Source organism: Aethalodelphis obliquidens, unplaced genomic scaffold (genome assembly GCF_003676395.1).
Source record: "Aethalodelphis obliquidens isolate GAN/ISIS:26980383/991018 unplaced genomic scaffold, ASM367639v1 scaffold26, whole genome shotgun sequence".
NCBI classification, from domain to species: Eukaryota; Metazoa; Chordata; class Mammalia; order Artiodactyla; family Delphinidae; genus Aethalodelphis; species Aethalodelphis obliquidens.
The window spans coordinates 13,243,676-13,261,221 of record NW_020837970.1 but is presented as its reverse complement, the minus strand read 5'-3'; the positions used below and the strand labels follow the sequence as shown (position 1 = coordinate 13,261,221).

Sequence of the window (17,546 nt, the reverse complement as noted above, 5' to 3'; positions counted from 1 at the left end):
GCATAGAGCATAACGAACACGAACATCACGCGGACAAGGAGACTAAACTCCTCGGAAGAACTCGTGAGGGCGGAAGCGGTAGGGAAAGTAGTGCGGGAAGGGTCGGACGCCGGAAAGGTGGGGATAGACGTGGGTGGGCGGGACCTGGGGGAGGTGGGTCCGGTAGGCACCGCCCAGGCTTTTGGCGCCAAAAGCCAAGGACTCTTCTCGCGAGAGTCTCGCGAGATACACCGTTTCTCGGCCGCGCGGATCCCTGTGCTGTGCCTACGGCAGTCTGCTCGAGGTGAGAGCGGGCTGGCGGGAGAGTGAAGTTCCCGAGGGGAGAGCCGGCCGAGGGAGTCAGGCTGGGGAGCGGGGATGCCGGGAAGTCGCAAGGAGGGAGTGAGAAAGCAGGAGGACATGACTGAGACGGACCTGGGCTGATTGGGACTGGAGAGGAAGGAGGCCTGACCGGCTGAGGCCTGTGCGGAGAGGAGGTCGGTGGGGACCAGGGCCGGCGCTTTTACTTCTTGTTTACGTTTCGGGTCTGTCTCTCTCTAAACCAGGCCTTTTAGTGTAAGGGAACGTGTGTCAGATACATCTTTATATCTCCAGTTTCTGTACCGGGGCTTCTAAACACTGGAGGCGTCCTGTGAATGTTGAATGAATGAATGAGTGTGGTTGAAGTGAGAGGACAGACAGGGGAGTGAGGATGAAGGGAGGTCGGAGAAGAGGGATGGGATGGGAAGTTTTGTGGTTTTAGGGCTGGGTAGCAAGGAGGTCATTGAGTCAGTTTGGTAGGACTTCCTAGCGACAGGGACTTCTGTTTTGGTGACTTAGAAAAAGTTGGGCATTGGACACCTAAGGGACTGGGAACGAATTTGGATATTAAATTTTTTTGTTACCTTCACTCTTCTGCGAGTCTGAGGACTAGAGGAGGAAGTGAAGAGACCTTAATCAATGTCTAAAAAGAGACTAGGCAACCATTGTCAAGAAGTTAAAGACAGAGCTATCTTTTTTTGCGGTACGCGGGCCTCTCACTGATGTGGCCTCTCCCGTTGCGGAGCACAGGCTCAGCGGCCATGGCTCACGAGCCCAGCTGCTCTGCGGCATGTGGGATCCTCCCGGACCGGGACACGAACCCGCGTCCCCTGCATCGGCAGGCGGACTCTCAACCACTTCGCCACCAGCGAAGCCCGAGACAGAGTTATCTTATTCACTACAAGTTTCCTGACAAGTCCTGCCCCAGGCTTGGCTGGTTCCTTGCATTGCATCGTTACACTTAATATAGTTTGTGCCCTGTTATCTCATTCATAGTTCCCTGTTGGCTTCAAAGGTGTGAGCCCCATTTCTTCCCAGAAGGCTTAACTATTGATAGAATGAGGCCCAAAAGTTCGTTTTTTCTGCAAGATGGCTCTAGTAGTGCTTCTTAGTTGTCTTTAACTTCATTTGAAACAATGAAATATCAATGTGCATTTAAAAAAAAACTTATCAAAATTGGTGAATTTTTGTGTAGCCATTTTGATATTGAAGATGGAAGACAAAAAGCAACACTTTTGTCATAATTATGCTTTGTTATTTCAAGAAAGGTAAAAATGCCACTGAAACATAAAAAAGGATTTGTGCAGCGTATGGAGAAGGTGCTGTGACCGATCGAACGTGTCAAAAGTGGTTTGTGAAGTTTCGTGCTGGAGATTTCTCGCTGGATGATGCTCCACGGTCAGGTAGACCAGTGACGTTGAAAATCATTTGCACCAGCTTGGTTATGTGAATCACTTTGATGTTTGGGTTCCACATAAGTTAAGCAAAAAACCTTCTTGACCATATTTCCGCATGCGATTCTCTACTTAAACGTAAAGAAAACGTTCCGTTTTTAAAACAAATTGTGATGGGCAATGAAAAATGGGTACTGTACGATAATGTGGAATGGACGAGATTGTGGGGAAAGGGAAATGAACTACCACCAACCACACCAAAGGCTGGTCTTCATGCAAAGAAGGTGATGTTGTGTATATGGTGGGATTGGAAGGGAGTCCTCCATTATGAGCTCCTTCCGGAAAACCAAAGATTAATTCCAACAAGTACTGCTCCCATTTAGACCAACTGAAAGCAGCACTTGACGAAAAGAGTCCAGAATTAGTGGAAAATGCATAATCTTCCATCAGGATACCACAAGACTGTATGTTTCTTTGATGACCAGGCAAAAACTGTTACAGCTTGGGTAGGAAGTTCTGATTCATCCACCATATTCACCGGACATTGAACCTTCGGATTTCCATTTATTTCAGTCTTTACAAAATTCTCTTAATGGAAAAAATTTCAATTCCCTGGAAGACTGTAAAAGGCACCTGGAGCAGTTCTTTGCTCAGAAGGATAAAAAGTTTTGGGAAGGTGGAATTATGAAGTTACCTGAAAAATGGCAGAAGGTAGTGGAACAAAATGGTGAATACGTTGTTCAAAAAATTTCTTGGTGTTTTTCATTTTTACTTAACCGAAGGAACTTCAATATGACCTTTAACTGCCTTTCCAATTTTGAAAACCTATGGTTGATACTTTGTTTTTTTTTTATGTACTTGTGGTCTTGGAAGTTTAGAATTGGAGAGACTTTGGAGATCCTCTAGCTCCAGTAGTTTTACAGTTTTGGGGAAGCTTTGGAATTCTTCATTCCTCCATTCAACAATTATTTCAGGGACTTCCCTGGTGGTCCAGTGTCTAAGACTCTGCGCTCCCAATGTAGGGGGCCCAGGTTCGATCCCTGGTCAGGGAACTAGATCCCACATATGGCAATGAAGAGTTTGCATGCTGAAACTAAAGATCCCGCATGCCGCAAGTAAAGACCCTATATGACGCAACGAAGATCCCGAGTGCTGCAACTAAGACCCGGCACAGCCAAATAAATAAATATTAAAAAAAAAAAAACCAAATTCTTTCTTTCTTTTTTTAGTGGCCCACTGCAGTTATTAAATCCTGCTAGACAGGAATTACAAGTATCATTGCCATCAGAACTCTCACTGTCCATAAACTCAGGAACTGAACAGATTCAGATAATTTTTTGAGATACCTTTCCTTCATGAACTCTCATGTTATCCCAAACTCAGGAATCTGATAGATTTGGGTAATGCATTACACTACCCATGACCTGAACTCACTAAAAATAATTCTCACCATCTGAGTTCAGGAAACACATGTATTTGCATAGTGAGGATTCCTGGGCTACGTGAAATGAGAAAGCTCAATTGGCCACCTCAGTTCTCTCTGGGGCCACCCCCTTGTTCCCCTCCTCCAGGGTCCCAGCCTTGCCCTCCAGGAGCCCCTTACCTGTGCATTTCCCTCTTGGCCACATTTGAAGTAGGCGTTAGGAGGTGTGCCCTCCTTTGGGGCTGCAGAACTGCTCAGGTTTTCTGCTAGTTCGAGTTGGGAGGACCAAGGTCAACAGCTATTTCTTGAGCACTGGCTGTATATCACTTCTGGGGATACAGTAGAGGAGCACAGAGACCCACCTTGTCATTGCCCTTTTAGAGCTACAGTCTATGATGGGAGACAGACATTAATCAAATAATCACACAAATAGAACCTAATATTGGAACTGGGTGAGTGCTACAAAACTTGTACTTGACATTTTGAATGCTTGTCATAGGAGGATTTAATTTAGGAAAATTGGGGAAGACTTTTCTGAGGTGACGGTTGAGATCTGAAAGAGATTAGGAGTCAGGGAAGAGCCTTCAAGATAGGAAACAGCTTTTGTAAAGGTCTAGTGGCCTGAGGGATAGAAAGAAAAAGCATGGAGAATGGTGTGAAGTAAGTCTGGAGAAGTAGGAAAGTGCTAAACCCTGCAGGGCCTTGGAGTTTTATCATTATCCTAAGAGCAGTAGGAAGCCATTGAAGTATTTAAGCCTAGCAGTAATGTGATCAGCTTGACATTTCCAAAGGTTCAGTTTAGCTGTAATATGGAGAATGGATTGAAAGGGCAAAATGGATAGGAGTAATGGTGTAATCCAAACAAGAAGTGTTAGGAAGTGGTTGTGGAAATAGGGAGAAATGGACGGACTCAAGGGTTAATCTGGAAGTAAAATGGACAGGGTATTTAGGATGGGGGAATGAAGTGTTAAGGATGACTTGCAGGTTTCTGATATATAGCTGGATAGGTGTCATTCATTGAATTGGGAAAATTTAGAAGGTTGGTTTTATACATGATGAGTTATAGGTGCCTTTGAGAAATTTTAGAGCTGTAAAATGAGAAGTAGGGATTTAGAGCTCGGATTTGATGCTCAGGTGGAGATAAAAAATTAATGGGTCATCTATAAATTAAAACCATGTGCATAACTGAGTGAAGAGGGCCTAGGATGAAGTCTTGGATACTAACTGACCAGGTTAGAGGAATATGAATCTGCAAAGAAGATCCAGGAGGAGTGTCCAGGAAGGGAGGAAAGCCAGTTGGGTACTGTGTTTCAGGAGTCAACAAAAACACTTTTCCAGAAAAAGGAACTGATCAGAAGTGTCAGATGTTTCTGAGAGGTCAAGTAAGATGGTACTGAAAAGCATTCTTTCAAGTTACCAACTTAAGGATTATTTCCATTTCTTCAAAGGAAACCTTACTAGAAAACCAATATGTAAACAGTATTTTTATTTTTATTTTTCCTTTTTCGGTCCTCCTGCACAGCTTATGGCATATTAGTTCCTGGAGCAGGGATTGAACCCGGGCCCTCAGCAGTGAGAACACAGAGCCCTAACCACTGGACTACCAGGGAATTCCCAACAGTATTTTTTAAAAAGCTTCTCTGGTTGAAGTGGGGGTGAGGTATTGTACCCTGCCTATTTCACACCCCTTTGGACCACAGTTTGAAACCCTCTGAAAAGTTAAAATCATCATTTTATGATGGGGAAACTCAACAGTTGAGGTAAAATGATTTGCTCAAAATCATATTGTTATTTAGTGGTAGGGTCTACATTAGAACTCAGTTCTAATTTCTAACTTTGTTCTTTTTTCCATAACTTATCTTCTTCACTTCAGTTCATGATGTGTGAGTTTGAAATATGGTTTAACTGACTGAAACACATGCATTTTGCTGCAAGTGGAACTTAACTGTGTAATAAGAAGACCACTTGGATGCATAAACATGTTTACTTTTTTTTTCCCCCCTAGAGGAAAAGATGCTAGAACCACAGGAGAATGGCTTGATTGACCTACCAGATTATGAGCATATAGAAGATGAAACTTTTCCTCCATTCCCACCTCCAGCCTCTCCAGAAAGAGAAGATGGTGAAGGAGCTGAACCTGAAGAAGGTCTGTATAGGGTCCCAAAGTGGTGTCCATGTTCAGCTATCCATCTAACAGCTTAGAAATGATACATTTTATAAATAAGGCTTAAATTACTTAAGTAATATTAAATCTTGGTATATTTCACCAGAGTTAGGGAGAGGAGCTCCTGTTCCTGTACCTCCAAAGAGAACAGTTAAAAGGAATATACCCAAGCTGAATGCTGAGAGGTACATTTACTATTTCCTTAAATATTTATACTTTTTTCCTATCATTTTTTCCCTTTTATGTTACAGGCTTTTGGTTGGGATGATTTGGAGATCAGACATTTTTCTCAGTTCAGTAGTTAATATTTTTTTCTTCTTATGGTCTTGGTTTGGCCTTGATGGCTTTAGAAAACTTGAAATTTAAAACATATTTCTATTCACAGATTAATTTCAGAGAGAGGGCTTCCAGCATTAAGGCATGTGTTTGATAAGGCAAAATTCAAAGGTAAAGGTCATGAGGTAAGAAGTGTCTGATTTTTATTTTAGACCTTTGTTTTTTAAAATATCAATAAGACTGTGGGCCCATTATCATGTTCTTAGGAATCTTAGAATGTTTCACAGATACCATCATTCATCATCATATCTCTTTAGAAACTATGATGTAGTAGAAAGGACACTATTTGAAGACATTTAGGAACTGTAAATCTCTGCACAAACGTACATTTAAAAATTCTCTTTGAATTGTGTAGCGTGTAGATACAATTTTTTGCAGATGATATCTTTGTAGAGCTTTGCAGTTTATGAAGTATTTTCAATTATATTCTTTCATTATCAACCTCTGGGGTAGGTGTTGGTCCCGTTATCTAGTGAAGGAAGCAGAGTTTTAGAGTTTTAAGCCTCCACTGCGAGTGGTTAAGGGCAGAGCCTCGACTTTCCATTTCACGGCCCAGCTAGAGTAACATTAACACAGCATGAGCATGATCTTGGTGTGGTATTCAGGATAGTTGGAAAGAGGGAAGCAGCTGGAGGCAGATAGCAATTCAGAGGCTATTTCACTACCAGCAGAATGAGGTGAAATAGCCTGGATAGGGTAATAGTAGAGGGATGAACAATATATAATACTTGGAGGTGATTGGGAGGTACAAAAGTAAAAATTAATCCCAAGATTTCAAACCTGGGAGGCTGAAAATTGTAGTACACTTGCTTAGTTTCGGTGGACAGGAAGGGAGCATATAAGTCTGTGTCCTATTTTGCCACAAAACTAAACATAAATCAAGATATTTTAAAACCATGCCCAGCTCGGTTAATTCATTGCTCTTATTGAAATTTTCAGGTAGTAGTGATGAATTGGTGCTTTGAATTTATGACCTCTTCATCATTTTCATAATAAGTACTTTAAACTTATACAAAGGATAAATATTTTGTGTTCCTTCACTGGGTGAGGTTGGGCTCTGAGTTTGTCTAGTCTTCTGTACTTTGCCTTTGAAAATTCTACTATTTTCTAACAAAGTTGAATCCTTGATGCTTTTTTCTCCATGTATAACTTGGAACTTCACACTGTATTTAGGTATTTCTCTTCTCTATCCCTTGGGTGTAATGTGATATTGTGAGGTGGCTGATCACCTACCCCAACAACTGGAAAATGGTCATAGGTGATTGAACTTTTTTTTTTAATTTAAAAAAATTTTTATTTTATTATTTTTGACCGTATTGGGTCTTCATTGCTGCACGCGAGCTTTCTCTAGTTGCGGCGAGCAGGGGCTACTCTTCGTTGCAGTGCGTGGGCTTCTCGTTGCAGTGTCTTCTCTTGTTGCGGAACACGGGCTCTAGGCGCGCCGGCTTCAGTAGTTGTGGCTCATAGGCTCTAGAGTGCAGGCTCGGTAGTTGTGGCACACGGGCTTAGTTGCTCCACGGCATGTGGGATCTTCCTGGACCAGGGATCGAACCCGTATCCCCTGCGTTGGCAGGCAGATTCTTATCCACTGCGCTACCAGGGAAGCCCGATGATTGAACTTTTGAAAGAACTTTTATTTTTATCAGGATGAGAATGAAATGACATTATGTTCTCAGCATTACATATTGAGTTATTGGTAGAGTTGATTATTTTAACCATTAGCTTCTTAGACAAGATCATATACCACCACAAACAATAATTGCCAACATTTGAGGACTTGCTTTGTGTCAGGCACTTTACTTGTATTACTTAATCCTCCTAACAACCCAATGAGGTATGTATGTTCTCGTTTTATTCATGACGAAAAAGGCACACAGAGGTAAAGTGATTTGTTCAAAGTCACACAGCTGTTAAGTGGTAGAATTTAGATTTGAATCTATGCAGTCTGATCCAGAGCTTTTAACCAGTCTCCTATTTTAAAATACTATAAGAAAATAAAAAAATATTGTACAGTAAAATCAGGAATTTGAAACTTTTTTCATTTATTACTCTAGTTTATTAAACTTTGTTTTTCATTTTCATTAAAAAAATTTTTTAATGTTAGATTGAAATTTCAAATATAGAGAGGTATTGTGGTCTGAGAATGTTTACACTGTTCTTGCTAGTCTTTGGTACTTTGCCCTTGGGATTTCTGAATATATTTTCACAGAGCTGATTCTCAGTGCTTTCTGTATATTGTTTAGAGACCTGTCAGTTTGTATAGTCATTTCTAAAAGATATCTTGCCATATTTTATTGAAGTTTATTTTCAAGTATTTATAGGTCTGAAAAGACACATGTGATTATCTTTTAACTTTTATTAAGTTTTCATACTGGGTTTCTGTTTTCCTCTGATTTTTAAAAATCTATCCAGTGCTATTAGACTGCAGCCCTCTAAGTCAGCAGTCCCCAACCTTTTTGGCACCAGGGACTGGTTTCGTGGAACAGTTTTTCCTGGGGGACGAGGGGTGGTGAGGGGTGTGGGGGATGGGTCAGGTGGTAATGTGAGCGATGGGGAGCGGCAGATGAAGCTTCGCTCTCTTGCTCGCCCATTGCTCACCTCCTGCTGTGTGGCCCAGTTCCTAACCCACCATGGACCGGTCCATGGCCGGGGGTTGGGGGCACCTGCTCTAAGCCCTTGATAAATATTTTTCTTCTTAAAGTTTCTTTTAAAAGTTTATTAACCTTATAAATATAAAAGGACACGTGACTTTGATACTATTATTCAGTTCTAAAATCTGCTGACAAGGTCAGTTGTGAGAATGAGTCTTCTATTTAGCATTTTTATTTTTATGTTCCAGGCTGAGGACTTGAAGACACTAATCAGACACATGGAGCACTGGGCGCATAGGCTATTCCCTAAACTGCAATTTGAAGATTTTATTGACAGAGTTGAATATCTGGGAAATAAAAAGGAAGTTCAGGTAGGTGTTGAGATCATTATGAATATCATTCACAATGCTAAATTGTATAAGGATAGATTAGTGAGGCTAAGTAGCTCTTTGGGGGTCTTCATTTTCAGTCTTAGTAGAGAGAAGGAACTAATAGTAGCTATTTGAACAACTTTTTTTGAAACTAATAATAAAATCAATGACCGTTTTCCCCCAAATCTAAGTGAAAATGTAAAAATGTTTTTTATTTTCAGACCTGTTTAAAACGAATTCGACTTGATCTCCCTATTTTACATGAAGATTTTGTTAACAATAATGGTAAGAATATAGGTTTATCTACTTTATAATAATTTTGCTTTTAGAAATGGATCTAGTTGGGGTAGGCAGTGTTACAGGACTGAGTTCTTAGTCTATTTTGAGTATATAATTAAAGTACAGTAAATAGGAGTGAGTTAAGATGCCTTGGTATGTCTAGAATGTTGTGCATGATATTTGTTTCTTAAAGACATGGTGGTATGCCATTAAGAGATGTTGTAAAATATATTTAGCCACAGAACATGAGCTTTTGAGAACTCATGATGATGACCCATTGATCCTTTGTAGTGCTTGCTAATAAAAATATATGACAAGATACAGTGTTCATATACATGTCCACCATTATAAAAAAGTGGCTCTGGGGCTTCCCTGGTGGCGCAGTGGTTGAGAGTCCGCCTGCCCATGCAGGGGACGCAGGTTCGTGCCCCGGTCCGGGAAGATCCCACATGCCGCGGAGCGGCTGGGCCTGTGAGCCATGGATGCTGAGCCTGTGCATCCGGAGCCTGTGCTCCGCAGCGGGAGAGGCCACAACAGTGAGAGGCCTGTGTACCGCAAAAAAAAAAAAAAAAGTGGCTCTGAGGAATTAGGCAGAACAATTTGATGATGAAATAGGTCACATCTCACACAAGAGTACAGATCTTGTATGTAGGACTTTAGTTAGACCTATGTGACTGTTCCTGGTATTGATTGCATTTGTTAGTTGTACAATGCAACCATAGGCAGTCACACACATCAAAACATATGGTTCCTGCCGACAGAGTCTGTATAGTTATCAGATTTTCTGTGCGATGGCTCCATACATGTTTGTTTTTAAAAAATTTAATAGATGTAGCAGAAAATACAGGCTCCATATAGAATCCCCCAAAATTATTTATAAACTGCTTTTAAAAGTGTGAAGGATTGTGATTTAAATAATCCAAGATTTAATTATTTGGTAAGGTATGGTACGAATTGATGGCATGGGATTTCATAGATGGAAAGGAATTAGTTATTAGAGTCTAAATCCCACAGCATATACTACTGGGTCAGTTAGCTTATTTATCGAACTTTTGTTTGTTTGTTTTTTAATTGATATTTTTTTAAAATTGGAGATGAACAGGGGATAGTGTACGGGGCAAAGGAGAACACAGTTACTTTTACCTAGGGGAAGGGAAAGCTTGGTAGGAGAGGGGAAAGCTTCACAGAGGAGGTATCACAAGTACTTTAAATGATAAGCAGTAGAAGTTAGGCAGAGGTGATTTTGGATAGAGGCAGCCACTTACGCAGAGGCATAAATGAGCATGGCACCATTCATGGAATTACAGGCAAGTTGCGGTATAGGGTACATAGAGGAGGCCTGTATCAGAGAGCCTTGTTTGTTGTTGAATCTGTTTTCTTTGTATCCTAAGAGAATAGTCTCCAGACTTTTGCATGAGGCACTACAACAGTAAAAATATTTTGAACATTTTATTTTTCTAATACATGTACTGCTGTACTGATATGATATATAATGTACATTTTTGACCTTAACATTGCAGTTTTAAAGTAAGAACAATATGATTGAATATTCTACTGAATAATTTTTACCAAAAATTTTGGGCTAATACTTTTTGATCAGTGGTTTGAAGTGGTTTGGTTGTAGATTCAGTTTTTTCTCCCAAATCTTGGTTTTAACCTTTCTAAGATGCGTAAACCCAGATGGAAGTAGAGCATCATTAACTGCACTTAGTAAATCTTGGTATTCATCTTTCAGTCTCATTCACCAGTGCAAGGACTTTGTTGAAGTTTACTAGCAAATTTTCATCTGCCCCTTTTCAATCGTTTTACTTAAAATTAGTCAGTTTTTATATTTTTAGCACGTGTTGTCATGTCATTCCTCTGCTCAGAGCCCTGTAGTGGCTCCTTATTTCAATCAAAGTAAAAGCCACAGTCTTTATATTGTCCTACTTGGCCCTATAGAATCTTGTTTTTGTGTCCTTATCCCATTCCTCTTGCCTCCCTGACGGTATCTTTACTATTCCGTTGCTTCAGCCACACTTGCATCCTAGCTGTTCCTTGAGCCTTCCAGGCATATTTCTATCTTAAGGCTTTTGCACTCTGCCTTGAACACTGTCCTTTGCCCTCCCTCCTGCCCCTAAATCTGCATGGCTAACTCTCTCACCCGCATCAAACTGTTTTCAAATGTCAGTTCAGTGAAGTCTCCCCTACCACACTGTTAAAATTGGACCCCCAGCCCCATTCCTGATTTCACTATGCTTTTTTTAAATAGCTCTTATTTCCCTTTAGTTATTATGTAGTTTGTTTATCTGTTAGTTTATATGTACCAGAGTGATGGCATCCTGTAGCACATTGACTATTCTTGGCTTTAGCTTCTTTGCCACAATAGCTTGCCTATGAATGTGGCAGTGAATGAATTTCATGTGTGGTTCTAATTTTTTTTAATGGCACCTTTATCCTAGTCAAAAGTGGTTATATTCACATGGATTTTCTGTTAAGATATTGTCTGTACTAAAGAGGTCATTTACTGTTGAAGAGATCTTTCCTTTCATGGCTCACAGAAAAGTATTGAATAGTTTTTTATGTATTTCATTACTATTAATTCAGAATCCTATAAGCCCTATAAGGTGAAGCATATTAGAAATCCTGTATATTGCATAATTGGTTCTAATACTTGTTTCTTAACTTTTCCAGCAATGTTTTCTAAATGTACTCCATCAGTATTTCCTGACAAAGGAGTGTATTTTAGTTTCTTGACACATTTTTTTCCATATCAGGAAGGAAAAGTGTATGGCTTTCTGTCTTTCACTATTAAGGAAGAAACCTCAAAAGGGGCTTAGATTGTAAAATGCTGGATTAAATACATGATTTTTAAACCTCACTGGTTTGTATTTATGTTTTAAATATTTTGCTAGTTGTGATGGTTTTTACTGGCATTAGCTAATACCTCACTGTAATATGTGCATAGGACAAGGAGAGTAATTGTAAACTCATTTCAAATGGTGGTCTTGGTGATAATGAAGTTTTTTTTTACCTACTTCTCAGATCTGATGAGGTTATTTATTATTTTTTTAACACCATAATGTGAATGATACAGAGAGAAGGTGAAGTGTCAGCTTTGCCATCTTCTTAGTTCTTGCTTGTACTTCTGTTATCTTCTACCTACAGGTGTTTTGTTATTTTGCAGAAATCTTTTAAAGCTACCACTTGTGCATTTTGTTAGGGTTGTTTTGGTTAAAATAGATAGTATGTCAGGTTGCTTAACTGGGTAGTCAGAATTAGCTATATATCATAGTATGCTGAAATTAAAAAATGAGTGAGGACCCAATTCCATCCTTCCGCAGTATGAGCTTGCTGTCTTGAAGGTAGCTTACAGACCAGATGATTAGCTGTCATATGGATAAGTGATAGTTTGTCACTGCCAGTTCTTTTAAATATAAGTTAGTAAAACTTAATTTTTTGTAATTCTTAAATGAAATATAAATGGAAGATCTAGTATTTACTTTTCATACCCTGTGGATTATTTTAGGAACATCCTACTTTGAGATAACTGGTGTACAGGGCTTTAAGAATTTATTAAGACTAATCATGTAGAGAGCACTGAATTTTTTAAAAAGTTAACTTGGAAGTATGTCCACAGATCTCTAAATTTCTTCCCCTTTTTCACTTTGTATCTCAGTTTTACTGTACACAAAAAATAGCCTATATAAAATCATTACTGTGTATCATACAGACAATATGGCAAGCTACTAAAATGTTTTTAATATAAAACAAGGATAGGGCTTCCCTGGTGGCGCAGTGGTTAAGAATTCGCCTGCCAATGCAAGGGACACGGGTTCGAGCCCTGGTCCGGGAAGATCCCACATGCTGCGGAGCAACTAAGCCCGTGCTCCACAACTACTGAGCTTGTGCTCTAGAGCCCGCAAGCCACAACTACTGAAACCTGTGCTCCACAAAAGAGAAACCACCGCAGTGAGAAACCCGCACACCGCAAGGAAGAGTAGCCCCCACTCGCCGCAACTAGAGAAAAAGCCTGCACACAGCAACAAAGACCCAGCGCAGCCAAAAATAAATAAATAAATTAAAAGAAAAACACAACAAGGATATACTTTGGATTCTTTGAGTGCTTTTATTAGCAACTAAGAACTTTTGCTTTCTGTTCATGCATGTTTTTAAACTAGTATTCCATTTGACTTAAAATGCCTCTTTAAAGTGATTAATAAATATTCCTTCTACTTGTTTGAATCAAGCATGTATTTGTAACATTCTCATACCTCACAAATTGTTTCTTCAGGTCTGGCACCTTGTTGCTTTAAACTGGTTTTCAGTTAATAGCTGCATAAGCTCTTTTTCTAACTAATTTAACACTACAGATGTACTAATTTTTTCTTTTCTACTGCAGATGAAGTAGGGGAAAATAATGGCCATGATGTAACTGCTACCGAGTTAGATCCCTTTCTGACAAACTCATCTGAAAGTGCAAAGTTTGCTTCTGAGTCAAGTAGAAGCCTAACAGAAGAACAACAACAAAGAATTGAGAGAAATAAACAACTGGCCTTGGAAAGAAGACAGGCGAAGCTACTGAGTAGTAGTCAGTCCCTAGGAAATGGTAAATTTTATGGTGGATTTTATGTGCTACCATTAATATATCAAGGGCATGTTAGGAATTTTAACTTCTTTACTCTTCCCCAAAATAAAATACCTCTAGGAATAGACAAATGTGATATAGTATATTAAGCTTATGTATATTTGAGAGAGAGTGGGCTTGAGAGCTAGCTGGAATCCTCAAAGAATATATGCGTCCAGGACGGTTTTCTGGGTAGCTGAGTGTCTCTTAAAAAATTGTTTTAATCATTTAAAATTGATTCTGGATCTTTCGAAAACATATTCTTCCCTGACTCCTTAAAACATGTGACATACAATTTTATCTTTATGATAATTAAAACATTACTGTGGTACTTTCCTAAACATATAAAATTCTTTGTACCCATTGAGGACTTTAGAGCCATTTGCTGTGACATGAATAGGTCCAAAAATGCTTTTTATTGCAGCGTTTCACTTCTGTTGTGAGCCGTCATGTTTGATTTCTTGTTGATTCCCTTGTCTCTTTTAAAACTGCCTTAAAATTTGCTGTTTTTTAAACAGACTGTGGGTTTGGAAACTAGACAAGTTTTGTTAAAACTATATTTAAAAATAATTGCAAATTGGTTTTGAATGAAGCACGCACAGTCGCATTTATCTTTGTCAATTTCCAATCCAGTTTTTTCCTTTTGAAATGGGAAAATAGGAATTACAGTAAGTAGTGAAGATTACATGTTGTAAAACAAGTTTCACCCAAAATAATGAAATTCACAAGTGAAACTTATTCAGTGGTATTATTATGATTTTTTTCCAGTTAGAATGATTTTTTTTTTAACATCTTTATTGGAGTATAATCGCTTTATAGTGTTGTGTTCGTTTCTGGTGTTTAACACAGTGAATCAGCTAAACATATACATATATTCCCATATCTCCTCCCTCTTGTGTCTCCCTATCCCACCCCTCTGGGTGGTCACAAAGCACCGAGCTGATCTCCCTGTGCTACGTGGCTGCTTCCCACTAGCTGTTTTACATTTGATAGTGTATATATGTCAATGCCACTCTCTCACTTCGTCCCAGCTTACCCTTCCACCTCCCCATGTCCTCAAGTCTATTCTCTACGTCTGCATCTTTATTCCTGTCCTGTCCCTATGTTCATCAAAACCATTTTTTTTTAGATTCTATATAAATGTGTTAGCATACGGTATTTTTCTCTTCCTGACTTCACTTTGTATGAGACTCTAGGTCCATCCACCTCACTACAAATAACTCAATTTCATTTCTTTTTATGGCTGAGTAATATTCCATTGTATATATGTGCCACATCTTCTTTATCCATTCATCTGTCGATGGACACTTAGGTTGCTTCCATGTCCTGGCTGTTGTAAATAGTGCTGCAATGAACATTGTGGTACATGACTCTTTTAAAAATATGGAATGCTTCACGAATTTGTGTGTCATACTTGCACAGTGGCCATGCTAATCTTCTCTATCATTCCAATTTTAGTATATGTGCTGCTGAAGCAAGCACTAATTTTTTTTTTTAAGTTTCAAAAAATTTTTAATTATTTATTTTTGTTTGGCTGCATTGGGTCTTTGTTGCTGCACGTGGGCTCTCTCTAGTTGGAGCAAGCAGGGGCTACTCTTTATTGCAGTGCGCAGGCTTCTCATTGCAGTGGCTTCTCTTGTTGCGGAGCATGGGCTCTAGGCGCATGGGCTTCAGTAGTTGCAGCACGTGGGCTCAGTAGTTGCGGCACATGGGCCCTAGAGCGCGGGCTTCTGTAGTTGAGGCTCGTGGTCTCTAGAGCACAGGCTCAGTAGTTGTGGTGCATGGGCTTAGTTGCTCCACGCCATGTGGGATCTTCCCGGACCAGGGATCGAACCTGTGTCTCCTATATTGGCAGGAGGATTCTTAACCACTGTGCCACCAGGGAAGTCCAGGATGGATTTAACTTTTAACTTAACAAATGGATGTTTTGTACTACCTTGTGAAAAATTTAATGAAGATACAACTATTGTTGATGACAGTTCTTCCTTGCTGTCATTATCAAAGTTTACGTGGCAATAAGCATTTTAAGGCTCATCTTCTATTTATAATATATGACTTTAAGGGACTTCCCTGGTGGTGTAGTGGATAAGAATCCGCCTGCCAGTGCAGGGGACATGGGTTCAATCTCTGGTCCAGGAAGATCCCACATGCCATGGAGCAACTAAGCCTGTGCGCCACACCACTGAGCCTGTGTTCTAGAGCCCATGAGCCACAACTACTGAGTTCTTGTGCCACAGCTACTGAAGCCCATGCGCCCTAGAGCCCGTGCTCCGCAACAAGAGAGACCACCGCAATGAGAAGCCCACGCACCGCAACTAGAGAAAGCCCGTGCACAGCAACAAAGACCCAATGCAGCCAAAAAAAATAAAAATTAAACAAAAGATATTTATAATATATGACTTTAAAATTTTTCACTAGAAATGAGTATCTTAAATGTTCTTTACTGTAGATCACTTTGACATACATCTCATAAGAACATTTGATTTTTAAAAACTTCTATCTAGTAGTTGTGATTTTTTAAATGAGAACAGTTGCATTTGACTGATTCAAAAGTCTGAGTTCAAGACTTGCATTTTGAATGGATTTTATACATGTATAGAAATGGCTTTATTTGGAAGAAAGTTATAATTAACATTAACTAAAGTGATCGTAGATTTCATCTCTACTGATTTAAACATGTGAAGTTTGTATTAGGTAAGATTGGATCAGGTGCTTGTAATGAATAATAATGATTTCTCTTGCAGACTTGTTAATGAACACACCCAGTACACAGACACCTGAAGAGGGTAGTACAGGTGAGGAGCAAAAGGAGGAAGAATCAAATGGATTTAACAAAGACCTTCTAGACAATCCACATAATGATGCTGCTGCCAATACTGTAAATGAAGAGGAGGAATTAAAAATAGAGAAAATGCAACTGGACCAGTCCTTTTAAAAGACATAATAGTAAGTTAAAGCTTCATCTTGAAATGTTACTGAGGTTGGATAGGCCTCAAATGAGAAAATCTATTAACTTGCTATCTTCCAAATTTGAGATGACTATGCATTTTGCCTACTTTGAGTGAAAATCCTTATATAGTGAAACTTTTATAAATTCCTGTTTAAAATCTGGTATTATCTATACTTGTTTCTTATCCACTTTCGTTGTCTATTTATTCTCCTTAGTGTTTATTTTTATATGGGTATGACCTTGTAAAAATGATTGGTAGTTAATAAGTAGCTTCAACTGCTAGTGTGCCATTGAATGCCCTGTTTTTACTAAATTGGGTGGTGTTTTAAGATGTAAATATGTAATAAATGCTAATGTTCTTTTTTTTTTTTTTAAATAATAAGCTCACAAACTATCCCTAGAGGCTTTATAAAAGTTTCTCATTGCTATTTAGTTCTACACTTTACACTTTTGGTAAAACGTTCACAGTTGTTATATGTGTTTACATGTCTTTTGAGGAGTCACTTTAATACTTAAAGGGTCACGTGAAAAGCTGATACATTGCCTGGCCTGCATAGGTGCTGGGGAAGTTCACATGCTCCTTGGTACCTTACTGACTAGTTAGTTGGAGAGAAACTTGCAAAGTATAATGGGGAACACAGAGCACGTAGGGAGGATTCGGTGGAGATGCCAAGGATTGGGAAGAACATGTACAATAATATAGAAATGAAAATCTAGGAAATGAGAGCTTTGGGAATGGTGAATGTGAGGCTGAAGTGTTAGGGCCACGTGGTGGGAGGACCTAATTGGAGTTTTTCCTGCCTGAGTTTATCAACTTGGTGGAAGGGTAGTTGCAGATAGAAAGTACCACGTTGAGAATCAAGTTTAGAGGTTGGTCTGGTTCTCGGCAGGAGATTCCCATGGGGGAGAGGGAAAGGCAAAGCTAGTTTTTACAAGCTAGGACATGGGAAGGTTGCTTTTTTGGGGGAAGACTGGCAGAGTGATGGTGCTAAGTAACAAGTCTCCAGCAAGGGCAAGTCCAATGCAACTCATCATCCAAGGAGAGGGTGGGAATGGAGGTTTGAGAGAACAGACCTTACCCTGTGCACCCCATCCGGCTCCCTAAGCCCTATCCCCAATTGGTGCTGGGGAC

General features: G+C 39.6%; 1 protein-coding gene and 2 non-coding genes across 6 annotated transcripts; 2 read left to right on the top strand and 1 right to left on the bottom strand.

The window, feature by feature from the left end:
• The first annotated feature begins 209 nt into the window (after positions 1 to 209).
• On the top strand, positions 210 to 17,420 carry TIPIN (TIMELESS interacting protein). Of its 4 annotated transcripts, XM_027123384.1 has the most exons (9): positions 290 to 476; positions 4,640 to 4,877; positions 5,123 to 5,263; positions 5,388 to 5,466; positions 5,667 to 5,742; positions 8,457 to 8,579; positions 8,801 to 8,864; positions 13,240 to 13,446; positions 16,209 to 17,420. In XM_027123384.1, exons 3-9 carry the CDS (start codon positions 5,131 to 5,133, stop codon positions 16,397 to 16,399), a joined length of 873 nt encoding a protein of 290 aa, XP_026979185.1. In that variant the 5' UTR covers positions 290 to 476; positions 4,640 to 4,877; positions 5,123 to 5,130; the 3' UTR covers positions 16,400 to 17,420. The 4 variants fall into 4 exon arrangements, with proteins under 4 accessions (XP_026979186.1, XP_026979185.1, XP_026979184.1 ...); XM_027123385.1 differs by lacking the exons at positions 290 to 476; positions 4,640 to 4,877 and adding an exon at positions 210 to 283; XM_027123383.1 differs by lacking the exon at positions 4,640 to 4,877.
• Positions 9,529 to 9,664, top strand: LOC113629388 (small Cajal body-specific RNA 14). Its single transcript, XR_003436519.1, has one exon.
• Positions 14,842 to 14,946, bottom strand: LOC113629373 (U6 spliceosomal RNA). The gene has a single exon (XR_003436507.1). It is a non-coding gene; the product is annotated as a U6 spliceosomal RNA (small nuclear RNA).
• Positions 17,421 to 17,546: the final 126 nt, after the last annotated feature.